Source organism: Otolemur garnettii, unplaced genomic scaffold (assembly GCF_000181295.1).
Source record: "Otolemur garnettii isolate 467f Iridium unplaced genomic scaffold, OtoGar3 scaffold00019, whole genome shotgun sequence".
Classification (NCBI taxonomy): Eukaryota; Metazoa; Chordata; class Mammalia; order Primates; family Galagidae; genus Otolemur; species Otolemur garnettii.
In genome coordinates, this window is record NW_003852414.1 from 23,968,453 (window position 1) to 23,988,033 (window position 19,581).

At 47.5% G+C, this 19,581-nt stretch overlaps 1 protein-coding gene across 2 annotated transcripts in view; it reads left to right on the forward strand.

Annotated features, from left to right (window-relative positions):
* Positions 1–17,976, forward strand: part of PRKCQ (protein kinase C theta) — a 51,213-nt gene extending 33,237 nt beyond the window's left edge. For both annotated transcript variants that reach the window (XM_012803290.2, XM_003786829.3), the window contains 4 exons: positions 4,243–4,381; positions 7,490–7,678; positions 15,331–15,459; positions 17,735–17,976. In XM_012803290.2, the coding sequence (XP_012658744.1) occupies positions 4,243–4,381; positions 7,490–7,678; positions 15,331–15,459; positions 17,735–17,890 (613 nt within the window). In that variant the 3' untranslated portion in view covers positions 17,891–17,976. The remainder of the gene's footprint in view (positions 1–4,242; positions 4,382–7,489; positions 7,679–15,330; positions 15,460–17,734) is intronic.
* The last annotated feature ends 1,605 nt before the right edge of the window (positions 17,977–19,581 follow it).

The following is a 19,581-nucleotide window of genomic DNA, read 5'->3' on the forward strand; positions in this document are numbered from 1 at the left end:
TGGATGGATGATGGATGGATGGTGGATAGATGGATGATGGATGGATGGATGGATGGATGATGGATGGATGGATGGATGATGGATGGATGGATGGATGGATGATGGATGGATGGTGGATAGATGGATGGATGGATGATGGATGGATGGATGGATGGATGGATGATGGATGGATGGATGGATGATGGATGGATAATGGATGGATGGATGGATGGATGATGGATGGATGGATGGATGGATGATGGATGGATGGATGGATGGGTGGTGGATAGATGGATGATGGATAGATGGCAGATGGATGGGATGAATGGATAGATGGATGGACAGACAGATGGATGGGTGAACAGATGGGTTATTAATGAATGGATGAGTGGATGGATGATGGATGGATGGATAGATAGATGGTGGATAGATGGATGAATGGATGGATGGGTGAACAGATGGGTTGAATGAATGGATGAGTGGATGGATGATGGATGACGGATGGATAGATGGATGAATGGATGGATGGTGGATAGATGGATGATGTATGGATGAGCAGATGGATGGATGGACAGATAGATGACAGGCAGATGGGTAGATGATGATGAATAAATGGATGATGGATGGATGGATAATAGCTAGATAAGTGGATAGATGGATAGATAGGTGGGAGGCCAGGAAAAAAATAGAAAGCTCAGCAAGAGACAGAGACAAACACCTTAGAGCTAAAACCCAAATTCACGTGCCTGGGTGCCGTCTGTCTCTCCATTTCACAATGCTTTTGTCTATCACATCACCTTGTGACTTATTGACATTCAGCCAAAAGAAGACCAATAAAGATTTGTAAGTAGCTTTAATACCACAAACAAATTGTACCCATTTTAGAGCTCTTACTCTGTCTGTGGATGGAAGTCATGTTCTCAAGGGCATCTTGTGCACCAATGAAAAAGAAAATCAGGTTGATTTTGTGTGCTCATGAGATTGTAGAAGGCCATTAAAAGGCATCATCAAATGCTAATTAAAGTTGAGGGGGATCATCAGACAAGCATGCTGACGTAGAAATTCACATAAGAAATTATCCTCCTGCTCGTGCATGATTTGACTGACCTGAACTTTTAATTTGGCAACTGAATTAACAAAGGGATGCTATTTATTTCCTTCTTTTGATCATTCATTTTAATTTTATGGTGTGTTGTTGTGTCACAATACTGGTATGTTAGTTTTGAGAGACTTCCATAAGAAATTACCACAAACTCAGAGGCTTAAAGAGCAGAAATCTATTCTCTCACAGTTCTGGAAGCCAGGAGTCTGAACTCAAGGTGGTGGCAGGGCTGTGCTCCCCTGAGGCTCGAGAGAAGCGTCCTCCCTGCCTCTCCTCCACTTGGGGCTGCAGCTGCCTCACTCCCCTCGCTGCCTCCTTCTTCATATGCCCTCCCCTCTGCCTGAGTCTCTTATATACCTAACACCCAGTGAATAATCCTGGGCGCTGTCCTCTTGAGATCCTGAACTTGTTACATCTGCAAAGACCTTATTTCCAAATACCATCATGACCACAAGGTTCTGGGGGAGGGGACATGTAGCATCTTTTGGGGAGCACTGTTCATCCCACCACAACCAGCATCCCAGACTGTGTGTACACTAAACGCACAGCCCCCTGTCAGCATATGGTGGGTATTAGAGCCATAGAAGCCCCAACTCCAAGACGCCCAATGAAGTCACTTTCTGGGTTTTTTGGAGGTAGAATATAAGTATTTGCAAAGATACAAGCAGTGTATCAGTAAAAAGCCTCTCAGTGCATATGATTCCAATTAAAAGTCCAAGTGTTAAAGGGAAAAAAATAAAGATATCAGGGTGGCGCCTGTGGCTCATAGGAGTAGGGCGCCAGCCCCATATGCCAGAGGTGGTGGGTTCAAACCCAGCTCCAGCCAAAAACTGCAAAAATAAATAAATAAATAAATAAAGATATCATCAGATCTACCGGAGGTGGGACACCAACCAAAGCTTCCTCTCAGAAGGGGAGATTTTAAATGGGGAGAGGGTCTGCAGGTGGGAGAAGTGACCCCAGAAGAGGTACAGCCAGGGAACTTCAGCAGCAAGGGCAGCGGTTGGGCAGTGAGTGGCGTCACAGAGGCGCAGGTGGCATCATTGTCATGTGCACTGTCTGCTGAGGGACCGTAAGAGCAGTGGCATCTTGTTACAAGATGTCACAGTCCTCAGTTGGGTTCCAAGTAAAAATAAGAAGCTGGAAAATGTGCAGACATGGAAAGAGAAGAGTCTAGAATCTCAAGTCTCAGACTATCAGAACTGAATGATCCTGAAATCATATTTTATGGATAAAACTGGGCCTGACACATATATTTGAAGCCACTTCCAATGGCTTCACATGGATTAACCTCACACCAGGTCCCAGGACCCTGTGAGGCCAGCAAGGCAGGCATCACCACCTCTGTTTTTTGGAGGAGCCAGTGGAGGCTGAGAGAATGAGACTCATGGTGGAGTTCGCAGCTGTGACCCTGGGAATCTGAAGCCAGTGTCCTTCCACTCCACCTCTTCTGGGCAGAAGAGCTTCACTCGTGTTGACCACACGACTGCATCAATGGCTCCCACTAAACTTCCTGCCGTACTTGATGCCTTGAGGCTGCTCCTTGAGCTGACAAATGCTCGCAGGGACCAGCTGGGGGCCGTGGGCTCTGAAGTCTTCTCTGAGTCCTGACGTCCTGTGGGGTGTGTGCATGACGTGCCTCAGAACCTCCTGGCTCTTCGGGTTCTGCAGCCTCAGGGAGCCTCACTGCTCCTCCCCTGTCCTTGTTCCTCACCCCTGGAGGTCTGGTTTGCACAGATCAGACTTAGATCTCTTGAAGCTTCAGTGACCTCCTTTCTCACAACCCCAAACACATCTGCCCTGCATAGAGAGTGGGGTAAAATCTGACACAAAGCTTACTATTCCTAGCCTGAGGCCCAGAGAACATCTAGTTTTCAAATCATTTAAAATGCCCTTTGTGTATCTAGCAAGACCGGTTGATGAGAAAGGCCTGGTGAAGCCGGCATGAAGGGACAGAGCAGGGTGAAGACGGGCTGTGCATCCCAGCCAGCGGCTGGTAGTGTGGGCTGGATAGATCAGGTCACCTCCAAGAAACTTTGTCTTTCCATCAGAAAAAGTAAGAGCAAAAATAATCACAATTTCAGATCGAAAGGGCTGTTGTGAGAATCAAACCATAAAAATGCACGTTCGAGCAAGAAAACCCAGGGGAATGATGGGTATTACGTCACTGTTCCTGTCATCTGTCAGAACCCTCCATGTCCCACCCCCGAGAGAAGACCCAGTGCCCCCCTTCAGGCAAATTTCTGGAAACCTATGTAAAGGCTGTAAGTGACATGGAGGTGTTTCACGTAGCAGAAACCCCAAATGATACCAATAGGGCGCAGCATGACAGCTAGATGGCAGACCTCAAGTTTCAGCCTAAGGAGCTAAATATAACCTATAATCGGACACAGCGGAATTTGATTTGGGAGTTGCAATGAAACTGTGCATCTAGTTCTAATGAGAGCTGAGGGCACGGACGACCGCCAGCTGGCTCTAATGAGAAGGCATAGACGAGCTGGACATCCCCAGCCCGATGATGGACGTGTGGCAGTGTTGGAGTGGGGATGAGAGGAGACCAGAACTGACAGGAGTGTGAGACACGCCCCAGGCTTCCCACGTGGACAGGAGCTGTCGGGGATGTGTGGCTAACAGAGATTGCCACGTGCCAGATGGAAAACTCTCTGGGGACGCTCACAAGTAGTCACGACCCAGCCCACGCCCCGTTCCTCTACACGACTTGCTCTCACAGAAGGTGGAGAAAACAGTACAAGGGGCTGGTGACTCTGGAATTGGTTGGGCCTGATAATCACTGGCTGGGAGTGAACTCACATGACAAACAGTGACCAAGTGCTCCATGGACGCTGCAGTGTTATCTGAGTGGCCACAGTGCAGCCAACAAGCAGCATCCACCCTCACAAAGCTTCTAGTCTAACAAGGGAGGCAGAAAAAACAGCCTGGGGAACCTTAGAAGCAGTTGAGTATCCATGACCAGTGACATAAAACCACTTGAACAAAAGCTTAAGCAAATGCTGAACTTTGTTAAAAACCTGGAACCCACCAGGTGGCCCCATCAGAAACCCCGGTGGTGGCTCTTCTCTCACCCTCTGCCTCGCTTTAGGCTGGTGTGGCCTCCAAATTGTATTCGCTGCCCTGAGATTTTGCCTTGCTTTGTTTTGCAGGGACCTGAAGCTGGATAATATCCTCTTAGACAAAGACGGGCACATCAAAATAGCGGACTTCGGGATGTGCAAGGAGAACATCCTGGGCGACGCCAGGACAAACACCTTCTGCGGGACGCCCGACTACATCGCCCCCGAGGTAGGGACGTGCCTCCCCGAGGTCCCCACAGCCCTGTGCTGTGGTTCTCCCCCTCAGAACCAGAAGGGTTTGGGGTCCAAGATTTGCACTTGTTTTTTTCCTCAATGCCGCCGCACCAGTCACTGGTTGCTGCTTTGTATGGGGGCTGCTCCTGTCATTAAGTGCCACATCTATCCAAAGCCCAGAGAGGTTGACCTGCCCCTCTGCTCATGGCTGTGACCCACCCGCAGCCTTAAAATATACTCACTGAGCTCAGCTCTCCCAGGAGCAGCAGCCAGTAAGGAGCCAGGTAGAAGTGAATCCCCACCGACACCGAGTGCTGTGTCTGTGGGCTCAGGAGGCCTGAGCACAGCTTCCAGGCTGCCCCATGTGAGCACGGAGAGGCTGCCACAGTCACACCAGCCCCGTTTCCCCCTCACTGGGGTCCTAATGGCATTGTGAGCCTGGGAAACTTAAACTCACCCACCCCAACCTCCCCCCCAAAATAATAATAAAACATCACTACCTCCTTCTGAGCACCCACGGCGTTGGTGAAGAAGGCATGGTCAGTCTGACCACACCCACCCATCTCCCCCACTGCCCATCCAGGGAGATCGGAGACCCCCCACCACGTGGTCCTTCCCACAGCAGAGCTGTCCTGGCTGCTTTGGGCTCTTCCCACATTTCTTCTCAAGTCAAAGACTGTTTCTTGTTCTTTTTTAAAAAACCTTTTTATTTAGAAATAATTACACATTCACAGGAAGGATCAAAACCAGTATAGAAACTTATCCTTATCTACCCTGCTCCCAGCTCCCCCCAGTGGTGACATGTCGCATAGCTGTGGCACCACAGCAGAGCCAGGAAAGTTGACATCAGTCCAAGGGGCAGGGGGGTTTATGCCATTGTCTCACAGGGGCAGATTTGAGTGACCTTATTGTTCACTTTTGTATATCTAATGACCTAGAGCAGGGTGATGGTAAATGCCTTGTAGAAATATGAATGGATGAATTAGTTACTAAATGCGTGAATTCCTGATGGCTGTTTGATTAAGACAGTAACTGACCTCTGATTTCCTGGGTTAAATAACTTTAGCAGCAAATCCCTGTCATTGCCAGAGTAATTACGGCAGCCCACATCTAAGAACCCTGTGGCTTTTCTCTGTGGTCGTGTGGTGTTTAATTTTAATTTAACCTTGTTTAAAAGCAGGGTTGGCCCATCTTCCGTGAGAAACTGGGGCTTTCAGCTTGCAAAGCATCATTGAGCCCACAGAGCCTGGTTCATCGATTTAATAACTCTGATATTAGAAATCTCTGCTTCATGCCGGTTGGCACCAGCACAGATATTGACGCACTAAACCATTTCCAGGTGAAGTGAGGCCAGAGCTAATTAAGGCAGGAGGGAAGGACGCCTCTGAGGACGGACTCAGTTCAAGCTCTGAGTTCCCCTTCCTAATACTTCTAAAATACCCGGAGGATGTTGGTTCTGTTCTGAGCACCACATTTCAAGAAGAAAACTGCCAAATGCAAGATATTTGGAGGGCAGCAGCCCAAATGTGGAAGGCTCTGAAAACCACCTCCTGTGAGGAGCAAAGACAGGAGATGGCGGAGGCGCCTCCGTCCCCGCCGCCTCACACGAGCTCCCTCCATCCTCCCCTTTCCACCTGCGGAGGTCTCAGTGTGTTGGCTTTACCCTTATCCACTCCAGCAACATGTGCTTTATGCCTCGTCCTTTCCCTGCAAACCTTCCTTTCTGATTCTATTTCCTTCTGCACCTTCTGGAATCTTCCTCCCAGGACTTGCTTCTCTCTTCAGAGCCTCGCCCCTTCCTCCCATCTCCATGCATGCCTGTCTGCAGGTGACCTCACGCTTGGTCCCCTGCTCCCGTCCTCATCCTGCTCATTCTCCACAAGCAGCTTTATCTATAGCTGTGGTTTTAGCTCCAGAACCAACACGCATGGCTGGAATTCTTATTCCACCATCCGCTGTCCCACTCGAAGTGCCCAGGCGTCTCCAGAAAGGACCAACCCACGCTCACTCCCTATTGAACTTGTTCCCCCAGCCCGCTTCCTTTTTTCCTTTTTTCCTTTTTTTTTTTTTTCAGAAATTATATGTCATCTGCTTAGTCACCTTGATTGAAAACTAGGAGTCATCCAAGTTTTCTCCTTCTTTCTTACCCCTCACATCCAGCCAAACACGGACCGTCTGAAACTGGAACTGTCCTGTTCATTCCCTCCCAACCCTAGGACTGAATTAACACCCTCCCTTGATTCCTTCTCTAAGCTCAGAAATAAGGGTCTGGGGCCAGGCAGGGTGGCTCACACCTGTAATCCCAACTCTCTGGGAAGCCAAGGCAGGTGGATTGCCGGAGTTCAGGAGTTCAAGCAAGAGCGAGACCCCATCTCTAAAAATAGTGGGGGTGGTGGCAGACGCCTGTAGTCCCAGCTACTCCGGAGGCTGAGGCAAGAGAATCACTCGAGCCCAAGAGTTTGAGCTTGCTGGTGAGCTGACGCCACGGCTCTCTACCAAGGGTGACAAAGGGAGAATCTGTCTCCAAAAAAAAAAAAAAACTTGAGGCTCTGATTTACTCATCAAAGACGCTCCAGTCACCCCCACCTTCACAGCTGCCACTCCAATCTGGGACACCAGCATCTCTGGCCCTGGATCTCAGTGACATCCCTCTACCTGGCTTTGCTACCTCTCCACTCATCATCTCACATCCTCATTACATATTCTCAAATTTTTTGATTAGTTAAAAAAGCACCTCCACGATATGTGTTTATTTATACATGAATCACGTGCATTATTGTCAACTCGTGTGGTCTAGGTGTTAGTTACCTAACACACCTAAAAAGGAATATAATCACAGCACAGTTCAGTTGGTTTTGCTAAAAGCCAGAAGAGCAAATGGAAAATCAAAAATGTTTGCTCAACACGCAAACTCGAAAACCTTGGCACTGGATAGTCATTTCTATCCAGTCCTCAGCTGGTCAGGAGACCCAGTTTTCAGTGTGAGCTTTGTGGAAACCACAGGTGTCATTACCAACAATATCCACAGAAGGGCTTTGAGAAGTTGGGGAGGCCTGTCACGACCTCCTCTCTTCCCCTCATGTCTCGGCCTTTTGGTTCTCAGATCTTGCTGGGTCAGAAGTACAACCACTCTGTGGACTGGTGGTCCTTCGGGGTGCTCCTCTATGAGATGCTGATCGGCCAGTCGCCCTTCCACGGCCAGGACGAAGAGGAGCTCTTCCACTCCATCCGCATGGACAGTCCCTTTTACCCTCGGTGGCTTGAGAAGGAGGCAAAGGACCTCTTGGTGAAGGTAAGAGATGAGATGAGTACTGGGTTTTCTGATCGGCATTCCGTTCCTGTCTAGATTCTGACTGAGGCTGGTGAACAGTGATCACTTTGCCCCGGGTTTAAATGGGATACGCGCCGTCTCTGTGCTAAGCAAGGCACCAGTACTGTTGGTGAGCATTAGACGTCAAGACGTTAGACGTCAAGCATAAGATAAGCATGGCCGTGTGTCACTTAGGAAAGAAAAGCCCAGGACCAGCTCCGTGACTCTTGAGTACCCTCACTGGGAGGCGTGGTTGGTCCACCGAACAAGCATGGTTTGTGGTTTGAAACTCAAACTTCTGTTTCCCATAGTGGGTGTTAAAAGTGTTGAGTCATTTCATCTTCCCTTGCCCCGGGTTGAAAACGTGGACGGGATACCTGCCTTTTCTGCTTACTCTTCGGTAAAAGACAAAACTACTGTCTCTCTGAAGGCATAGAACTGGCTCAGTCAAGAGATTAAAACCATTCAGGCCAAGATGTTAGTCATCACAACAATCTCAGCTTTAAACTAAGACTCTTGATCCCTTCCCTCCGGTCAGGGCTCCTGGGTGCTGGTCGCTCACCTTTGGAGAAGGGAGAGTGGTCTTGTCCTCACGCTTTCCTCTCCAACTCCTGAGTTTCTGCCTTAGATGCCAGAAGGTAGAAGCTGAGAGGGGACGGGAAACACGCAGAAAGGCTGGGTGTCCTCATACTTTTTCAACCTGGAGGGAGGTTAAAGCTGAGACTGTTGTGAGGCACTCCAGTAGCTTGTTTGTTTATTTTTTAAGAGTGTGAAAAGTTTTTTGTTTTTTTTAAATTTCAGATTAATATAAAGGTTCAAATGATTATACTCTATTTGTTAAGTAGAGTCCAAGTTGTAGTTCTGCCGCTCACCAATAAACCCTTACCCTGTGCTCATTAGGTGAGAACTCACCCATCCCACTCCCTCCTCCCTTCTCCCCCTACTTGAGTTTAATCATGTCTTTCTCTAGTGTGGGCCTGTAGTTCTCATCTACCAGTTTCATACTAGTATTGAGTACACTGGATACTTGATTTTTCCTTCTTGTGATACTGTCCTAGGGAAAATGTTCTCCAACTCCACCCAGCTTAATACAAAAGATGTAAAGTCTCCAACTTTTTTATGGCTAAGTAGGATTCTATGGTGTACATACACCCATGGGTTGACAGGCACGTGGGTTGGTCCTACATCCTGGCAATTCTGAATTGAGCTGTGATAAACATTCTAGTGCAAATATCCTTGTGATAGAATTTTTTTGAGGAGGGGTAGATACCTAGTAATGGTCTTGTGGGATCAAATGAAAGGTCTCTAGTAAGTTCTTTGGAAATACTTATCCCTGGAGGTATTTTTGGCTCAAACTTTTGGGCTATGCAATCCATTCCCCAGCCTACGTACTCTACCCATACTGACTCAGCAGCACTTCCTACTGTTGGTTTCCTGTCCAGAAGACCTTCTTAGGCGGTATAGTTGACCCTTGAACAAGTCAAGGGTTAGGGGCACTGATCCCCTGCACAGTTAAAAATCTGCAGAAAACTTTTGACTCCCCCCAAATTTAACTACTAATGACCTATTGACTAGAAACCTTGAGGTAACATAAACAGCTGATTAACATATATTTTGTATGGTCTATGTATTATGCATTATATTCTCACAATAAAGCAAGCTAGAGAAAAAATGTTACTAAGAAAATGATAAGGAAGAGAACGTGTCTTTACTCTTCATTACATGGAAGTGGATCGTCATGGTCCTCATCCTCCTTGTCTTCACATTGAGTAAGCTGAGGAGGAGCAAGGGGGTGGGTCTTGCTATCTCAGGGGCAGCAGAGATAGGAGAGGTGAGGGAGGGGAGGCGGGAGAGCAGGTGCACCCGGTGTGACTTTTATTGAAAGTAATCTGCATGTAAGTGGACCTGTACAGTTCATACCCACCTTGTTCACAGGTCACTGTACTTAAAATGCTCCCCCTGCATGCCCTGCCCATTGTCCACTGGACATATTGTCAATTTCTTCACCCTAACAAACTCTGAGACTGCAGGCTATTACCGTCTTAGCAGCAATCTCCAGAATTCACTATCAAAGTAGAAGTCAGAATTTACCATCAAAGCAGACCCCAATCCATGACAGCCCAGGATCCAGTGAGACCAGCATGCAGTGCTCCAGATGGATGCTGGGCTCTGAAAATCACTAGCCCAGAGCCAGGAGCTCCCAAGGCAAACCAGTGCAGAGATGTAAGAATCTCTGAGAGCATCATGAAAGACTTGGACTTTATGGGGAGACAAAATGCAATCTATAGTGTCAGAGTGTAGCCAGGTGTAAAATGAAAGTGGATCACATCAATACAACATGCTAAATACATATAAAAATATGTATTTAATATGCATATAATAAGGACCAAGATTAACTACATTAACTGAGCTGTCCCAGCAACTTTTTATAGCAAAGAGACCCACCAGTGTGATCAAGTGTCTAGCAAATCTAGAAGTGAATACAGATATTTGGGAAGAAACATTGTTTTGATCTTTATGATTTCATATGTCAGCTGCTTAAAGAAATCATCATTCAAGGAAATAATTTTTAGTCTTGATCTTGCTATACTGAAAATGGGAACAGAATGGAAGCTATCAGTGGGTTTTAAGTTAAAACTTAGAAAAGCACTTAGCAGGCTCATCTTCTTGCCCTCATCTACTTTTTTCTCTTGAAGAACTACTTGGAATTAAATTTGAAAGGAATACACTTCCACCTCTCTAATAAAGGTGACAACTTGTGTAGGGTAAAAGAAATTTTGAGGCAAGTACAGAGCTCTCTCCCTAGGGAATAAAGACCTTGAATCTGAGAAGTGTTGACTAAGCCCTCAGCCCCAACCATAACAAAATGAGGTATTTAAAAATCTAAGCTGGTTTCATTCAGTGCTCACTTTCTGACGGTGATCCACACAAGCAATAAACACAAAACTCCCTCAACGACCAATTAAATTCACTTTTAATGACCGAGCAAAACACATCTTAAATGAAAGCCTAATTTCAAAATTGACCAATAAAAAATGATGGCAACCATAAACATATGTTAGTGGGATCCAAATGTAAACGGTTTGCTCTACACAAAGGCAAGTTCAAACTTTATTACAATCACTACATTTATCTTACGCTTGGCTCTGAGAAGGACTCAGTGGGAAGTCCCTTACTCAGCTTGGTACAGGATCCCAGAGACTGGGTGGGTTAAACAAGACATTCATTTCTCACAGTTATGCTCTGGAAGCTGGAAGTCCAAGATCAAGGTGTCCAGAAGGGTCCGTTCCTGGTGAGGGCTCTCTTCCTGGCTTGTGGGCAGCTACCTTCTTGCTATTCTGATATGGAAGAGACAAGGATTGAGGGAGAGAGAGAGAAAGAGAGCAGCACCGAGCTCTGGTCTCTCTGGTCTCTCTTTTGTATCAGGATTCTAATCCTGTTGGATCAGGGCCCCAGCCTTATGACCTCATTTAACTTACTTATCTCCCTAAGAGCTCCCTCTACAGTCATACTGTGAATTTTGAGGGAGCACAACTGAGTCCATAGTATAAGGGCTACACCGAGAGACCTAGGCCAACAAAACCTACTAGAAAAAGAAGTGAGGAAAAAGCTTGGTCTTTAGAGGGCTGAGGGTGCCCGAGGTCCTAGGACTCCCTTCATGCAAGTCACAGATGGAAGCCCTGGAGCTACAGTTGAAATCTCCCAACACCTGGTGATGCTCCATAAAAACCAGGCTTCCCACACTGTACCTCCCACACCTAGCTCAACCCCGGGATCCCAGACAGCTTCAGACAAAGACTGAGGGTCAAGGGGTGTCAGAGGCCCAATGGAGCTAACCAGAAATGACTCCAGGGAGAGACGTTGGGAGTGATGCTTTCAAAGGAGAGCAAGGGTGGGTAGGAGGAAAGGATCACCCTTCTAGCAAGATGGGAAACGCTGATCAGCTATGTGCGTGGAGTCATACCTGGCTGCAAGGACCCAGATGTCGATACACAGAGCAATCAGCTATGTGCATGGAATCATACCTGGCTGCAAGGACCCAGAAGTTGGTACACAGAGCAATCAGCTATGTGCATGGAATCATACTTGGCTGCAAGGACCCAGAAGTTGATACACAGAGCAATCAGCTATGTGCATGGAATCATACCTGGCTGCAAGGACCCAGATGTTGGTACACAGAGCAATCAGCTATGTGCATGGAATCATACCTGGCTGCAAGGACCCAGAAGTTGGGTCTGGAGCAATCTGGAAGCCATAATGCTGAGTGCAAAGCACCAATCTCAAAAGGTCATGCTCCCTGAGTCCATTTACTTAACATCAGTAAAAGGACAAAGCTGCAGAGATGGGAATCAGATTGGTGTTGCCGGGGGTGAGGCGTCGGGAACAGGAGAGTAGGCGGCACAAGACAGATCTTTGTGGTGATGGATCAGCTCGAATCTGACTTGTCCTGGGATTGCCCAGATCTGCACGTGGGATAAAATGGCACAAGCAGCTCCCATCACACCAGTGCCGGTGTGGGAAGTGCTGTGACGTGGGCCAGATCCATAGGGGACAGCAGTGAGGAGCTCTCGGGTCTGTACTGTCCTGGGAATCTATAATTATTTTAAATATTTTTGAACCAAAACTAAATCTAAGCTAAGAGACAGGCAAATACCAAAAATAAGAGTTTTTGCGGCAGGAGGAAGATTTGCTTCAAGAGCAGAAAATGAGTCCAAGTCGAGAGGTGCAGAAACCAGGGCAGTTAAGGACAAAGAAGTAAACGGAGGCGGCTTTTAAATTCACCCAGAAGAGTTTGGGTTTCTCCTCCTACATGGCTCACAGATACGCTATGCCATTTCTCTTGCACGTACTCTTACAGGTGGGCTGATAAAAATTTGTCCCCATCATGCATTTTGCTGCCCATAAGACTGGCTTCCAGGTTTTATCTTTATTCCTCGTTTGCTTTGATCCATCAGTGCCCACAGCCCCATTTTCTCTAAAAATTAAAGGTAAGGCTGTTTTCCAGGAATTTTCTCCAGGGAGTTTGATATAATGTCATGGAACCCAGATGTCATAGGTCCTCTGGAACAGTCAGACACAGCAGCCTTTAGTGGCTCTGTTACAGCATCAGCTCCAGACTCTGCAGCTGACCCTCCCTGGACATGGATTCATGTAGCGCACTGAACAACTGCACGTTGGGAGATGCTGGGCTCCCTCAAGGGTAACAGCTGGAACACCCTTGTCGTCCTCATTGATTCATCCAGGATGTGCTGTCTGCTTGTTTGAAAGTAATGGAAACTAATAACCTTGACCAGAAATACTCCTCCCTTTTATAGAAAGACGAGTCTGCAGAGGGCTGCAGGGGAAGGGAGGTTCCAGGTACGATCTGTCAGCAGACACTGCAGTCCTCCCCCACCGTCCGGAACTGTTATTTTGCCCAGACTGTCCAATAAGTTTAAACAAACTTCCTCGCATCCTAGCCATTTGCTTCCTATAAATGTAAACCACCCTGCTGACGGCGTTTACGGACAGAGCGAGTCTCTCCTCACGAATCCTACTTCCTCTCTGCAGCTTTCCTGCCGTGAAGCCGCTAGCCTGGCCCCCTCATGAGGCCACTGGTCATCTTCCGGACCTCTGTGGGCTGAGTGGCTGCAGAGCAGAGAATGTTATACTTTACTAATCTGCACAAAACTGGTATTGAACCTCCACGCTGGAAATCATAATCTCATTATACATTTTTTTAATATATTTTTAAAATTTCACGGGTACATATGCCAAGTTCAGAAGGTTCTACGTGGTGATCCCCTCAATACAAATGCCACATGGTCACCGAAAATCTGGCAAATCATGGAAAACCTGGCATGATTTGTACTTGGCCCAAGGCAGTTACTTGTGACTGAATTTCATTAGAACAGCAGGAACTGGTTTGCAGACTCCTCCTGAGACATTTACACCTTCATTCCAACCTCGGTTCACCAAAAGGTTCTTAAAGAAGGTTATACAATGCGGAATGTTTAAATCAAACTGATCAATACACCATCACCTCACACAAACCGGAACTATTACATGTGATAGGTCTATGTACCTATTCCAACTTACATACAAATCCTACTTAAGAACAAACCTAGAGAATCTGTCTTGTTTGTAACACAGGGACAACCTGGAAATCTCCTGGACAACTGTCTCCTGTGATTTCCACTGGACAGCAGTTTCCTAGCTAGTGCTTTGGAACCAGCTTTTCACAGAGTCCTCAGTGGCCCCCATGGCTGTGCCAAGGGTACGCCAGTCAGAGGTACTGGCTGGTTGCATGAAAATTTCCCTAGGAATTTTAGAAGAGATTCCTTTTTAAAAATGAAAAACAAAATCTCTACCGTGCTACAGTTTCACCTGTGCTACATTTGTTTAGTAGAGTCGAGCCTTTGACAGCTTCAGCGTGGTAAAGCAGCCCAAGTGAAGCGTGTCCAGAACACCCAGACTGGACACTTCTGTAAACAGTAAACCATGAGACCCTCGCAGTTTAGCTGCCAAAGGCAGTGAGGCCCTGGCAGAGCCCCTGGACGATGGCTGCATTTTGCTGTGTTTCCTGTTGTAAAGATCCATCGCCTCCTTGAAACACCCTGTCACTCGTGGTTGCTTCACAAACATCTGGCTGATGTCAGGACAGTGGGTGACCCCTCCAGACACCCAGGGGACCCGCAACTTCCCTAATTAATGTTCAGATGCTTCTGGCCCTTCATGCCCTTGGCAGGTTTGTGGAAGCTGGAAAGGTTGCCAAGTTTCTTTCCTGTCTGGCACGTGTTCACTTTGACCTCTGAGAGGACAGTAAGGGGAGAGGAAGACATAGGGGAAGGTTCCCTGGTGGACCCCTCAGAGAGGATAAGACATCGAATTACCGTTACCACCCAGCAGGTTTGCAGAGGCAGGACTCATGTCCTCTACTCAGATGCCTCGTCAAGGCCGAGCCGACTGTCGGGGACTAGTTTGTATTATACCTAATTCCTCACCAAGCGGGAATCCTAAGAAGGCAGCTTTGTAAAAACTTAGACTCAATTGGTGGATCGCCCATCAAATGGCAAATAAATTGACTACTTACTCGATGCCATTGGGTTTTACAGACCAGGAGTTAGAGTGACTGTGTGTGCGCATGTGCATGCATGTGTGTGTGCACCTGTGTTCATGTGTGTGTGCCTGAGTGTGCATGTGTTCACGTGTGTGCCTGTGTTCACGTGTGTGCATGCGTTCATATGTGTGTGTGTGTGTGCCTGTCTGTGTGCCTGTGTGTGGGTGTGTTCGTGTACATGTGTGCCTGTCCACACCTGTGTGTGCATGAGGGTATGTATTGCCATTTCATCCATCTTGGCTCTTGGCTCTCTGTCCAGGGAGGAAACTGGCTCAGGGGTCTGCCCCTTGCTGGGGTCCTAAACTTCTGGCAAAGGTGATTTCAAGCCAGGTCCATAAGACTCAGAAGAAAGCCCACCAAAGGCAAAAGGCCAGGGGGCCAAAGCCCGGACTCCAGAACATTCAGAAAGGCTCCTTGGGGGAGAGCATCGGGACCAGGCGACTTGGGTCAGTCTTTCTGAAGCCAGCTGGCTGAGCAGGCAGCTGGCTCGTCCCTCATCCCGAGAAGTAAAGGGCTTCTCTCCTCTCCCCTCCAGCTCTTCGTGCGAGAACCTGAGAAGAGGCTGGGCGTGAGGGGAGACATCCGCCAGCACCCTTTGTTTCGGGAGATCAACTGGGATGAACTTGAGCGGAAGGAGATCGACCCACCTTTCCGGCCTAAAGTGGTAAGGGCGCGCCGTGGGGCTGCTGGGTTCAGCCTGCTCACTCCACTAGGGCTCTGCCTGCCCCAGCGACCTCCCTCCTGCTCCCTGCCCCGCCCTCCGGGAAGAATGCGCTGCCTTCATCCAGGCTCCTGGGCTAGTTGGGGATGGTAAGGTGAAGAGGTTACTCTTGCTTGCAAAATGTAACCTCTGCGTTCAAGTTACACCTGCATGAAGGCGGCTGCGTGCAACTGCCCCGAGTCGGTACGAGACGAGGCTTTGCACCTGCCACACACACCCCACAGGGGCTACAGCCTGGGTGATCCAACGTTGTGCATAAGCCCTGCTCCCTATCTCAGGAATCTGGAGCCATTTTTAACAATATTTATTACAGTTTGTTGTCATCTGTAATGCGTGCATGTGACTACATTCCCCAGGAGCAATTGTTAGGTGGTCTTCAGCTTAAGAAAAAAATTAATACATTGGTACTTAGCAAAAGATAGATCTCTAAATTCTCACATAGATACTTGCTAACAGAAGTCACTAATCCCACACCGGGAAAGGCAGAACAACCTGGAACATGCAGGGAGGGCCACGATAAAGAGGAAAGTAAAGCCGGGTTGGGATGAAAACGTGCTGGAGCTGGACGGTGGGGACGGCCGTACAGCAACCTGAGTGTCCTTAATGCCACAGAACTGTGCACTGAGAACCTGTGCAGATGATCAATTTTACAGTATGCATAGTGTGCCATCATTTTCTTAAATAAATAACAGTTTGTAAAAGGTCAAAGCAAAATGGTGGGTTTGCCAGCTGTAACCATTCCTCGTGATTGCAGGATGTGATGGAAAGGGACTGTCCCTGCCGTGTCTTTGCACACGGGCTTGTGGGGTTCACAGCCCAGCGTTCACCCCAGGAGATGGCCACAGTTGTTAGTCGTGATAGCAGGTGGCCAGAAGAAGCAAATAAATGCCCCTTCTTCCTACTGTGTTTCCCCAAAAATAAGACCTACCCAAAAAATAAGCCCTAGCAGGATTTCTAGTTAAATATAAGCCCTACCCCGATAATAAGACCTAGCGATGGGCGTGGCTATGCAGCACATCTGCATAGTGGAGATGGAGCATGGGTGCGGAGAGGAAGACATCCCCTGAAAATAAGCCCTAGTGTGTCTTCTTGAGAAAAAATAAATATAAGACAGTGTCTTATTTTCAGGGAAACACGGTAGAATTAGGATAGGTGTTCTCAACGTTTGTCCCAAGCTCTGGGGACATTCTGAAGGTTCAGTGGACTAGCCTCTCACACTCCAGCCATTTGTACCATTCCCGTATCTAGCACGTGGATTCAGCATTTGTTTGCAATAATGTGGAGTTTTACCTGGCCTTAGCTATCAGAACAATCATGTCTCACCTTGCATGGCAGATTAAAATTGACTTGCTATTTTCCAAATCAAAATCAGAACTTTTAAGCGTACCCTGTAAGTCAAGTTCTAGCTCTGCTGAGAGGGAGCGAGCTTGCTGAACTGTGTTCTGCACGGCCACAGGCCACGCACCTCCCCCGGGGCCCCTCTGAAGGTAGGAAGGGCCTGACCCCCAGTCTTGCTTCTCCCTGTTCACGGGACTTCCTGCTGGTAGCGGTGTCCTCAAGCTTAGAGAGCTGAGTGACGGGCCTAACTGAACAGTACCTGTGAAGGAGACCGGGGCTCTCACTGTCTCTTTTTTGGTGTTATTTCTTGTCCTGAGAAACAATGGACCAGTGGTCAGGAAGGAGTTGATCTCGGTTTGTGCTTTCTGTGAAGACCATTCAAGATATTTAATGATAAGATTAACACGGATCAGGGACCCAACGATTACAAAGAATGCTGATTAAAAAAAAAAAAAAAAAACAGGAATATACAACCCGCAGAATCCCTTCACTCCTCCCTCTTCCCCTCCCACTTTCCGTACTCCACCTTCTGCCCACAGACTAACAGGACAGGGGCTGGGTTTGGGCTGACCACTCAGCTTTCCAATCCTGCCTCATGTACACTATTACTAGAAACAGTGGATCCTATTTGAATGTATACAATGGATTTTCTTTATATGAGTTTAATGATTCTGTTACGACGCCGATGACTCGGAATCATAGATATTTTCAGTAAAAAGCATACGCATCGTATCAATGTACCCCCCCCCAGCTTAGTTTATCTGCAGACGCCAACTTTGTCATCCGTGGGTTGTAGTCTAGATAACAAAAGTTAAGATAATTAATGTAGTTGCTCATTTTCTTCTCTCTTCTTCTCTCCCCCCCTTAAACCGTGACCAAGAAATCAGCGTATGACTGCAGCAACTTCGACAAGGAGTTCTTAAATGAGAAGCCACGTCTGTCCTTCGCCGACCGCGCGCTGATCAACAGTATGGACCAGAACATGTTCAGGAACTTTTCCTTCATTAACCCGGGGATGGAGAGGCTGATTTCCTGACTCCTCCAGAGACGCGAAGGGATTTGCCTTCTCTTTGGGACCCAGTCTAAGCAACACTCCTAGGATTCCTTTTTCAACTTGGAAAAGAGAAGAAACACTCAACAACATAGAGACCCGTTTGCTGTTCAGCTGATGTGTTACCTGTAGCAGAAACCAACTCCACTTCACTAAGGAGGATGCCCTGTGTTTTTGCCTCCTGCCACGTTTCACAGACACCCTTGAAGTTAGGTCGTTACTAACCGTAGTTATTTACTTGAAAGGTGATTCTCCAGACTGGGAAAGGTTTGAAAACTTAACACTGCTCTAAATGACAGCTCTTCACTTAGGCACCAACTCCTGAGCCCTGAAATGCTCCATGAATGGAGGCGCGAATGGAAAACAGACTTCTCAGGACTGAGACAGCCTGTCCGTTGCCTGGTACGCGGGGCGGTGGATCCTGTTCAGCCACAGACTAGTGACCACTTGGCCATTTTATTCTGTTGTATCTGTGGAGGTGCGAATGGCTAGAAGACATCTCCACGTAGGTTTTCATGGGAATTCTTCACAATAAACATAGCTTATAACCTGAGATTTACAAATCCATTCATTCTGATTAGGCATAAAATTCATAGGACAGAGGACGGTGGAAAAGGGGAAAAGCTTCCCTGCGGGGGAAGGTTGCTTGAACACCTGCACTGGTTCTCTCGTCGGGATAGATGGTAAATTTAGAGTTCAGCAAAGAAAGCGTCCTGTCACTGTCACCCATAAACCCTTTCCATCCATCCATCCCTACCTGACTTCAGTAGCACTGCGGTCATTCAGGACCATCCTCACCTTATAACAAGAGAAGAAATGAAGAGCATAGTTCTTCTGAGAGGAAAGAAAGCCGGCCCCTGGTCATCCTGAGACTGAGGATTGGATAACTCACGAATCCCTCTTGAGCCATCATTCAAGATAAAGGGCCCACACCTGCTCTGGGCAGTAGTCAATCGTGTTCGATTAGAATTTTAACTATATGTTTTTAAAGTATCTGTGCTGTTTGTATATTTTGATAAAATGTTGTGACTTAATGAAAAAGAGGTGGATGTGTAGAAATGGAATAAAAATGCAAAGACAGACCCCTCTTGGTAGTTTAATTCCCCGTGGTCCCCTCCACCCCAAGAACCTGGTTCTGTCGTGTTGATGATCAGAATGTAGCTAGCCTTGAGTTGATGTTGGAAACTTGGGGGAGCATAAAAAGAATCCCAAAATGGGTGAGAAATTCAGATATTCCTTAATTATTGTTGTTACAGAAACCACAGGGGGTTCGGACTATTTCCAGTTGTTCAAACAAAGAGGATTCCCAAAGAAGAAAGGAATTTGTTTTTTCCTGGCCAGGGCCAGGTTTGAACCTGCCACCTCTGGTATATGGGGCCGGCACCCTACTCCTTTGAGCTACAGGCGCTGCCCCAAGAAGAAAGGAATTTTAATGTGAAAGGCGTCTGTTGGGAGAATGGGAGAAATAGGTTCAAATCTGTCTCCCAGACCAAAAGAGATTGTGGGCTTTGTAAAGAGGGGCCACATGCATTGGTACAGGACACAGTCATTGGGACAGGTCACAGGCATGGGTCACATGCATCCGTACAGGTCACAGTCATTGGGACAGGTCACAGGCATGGGTCACATGCATCCGTACAGGTCACAGTCATTGGGACAGGTCACAGGCATGGGTC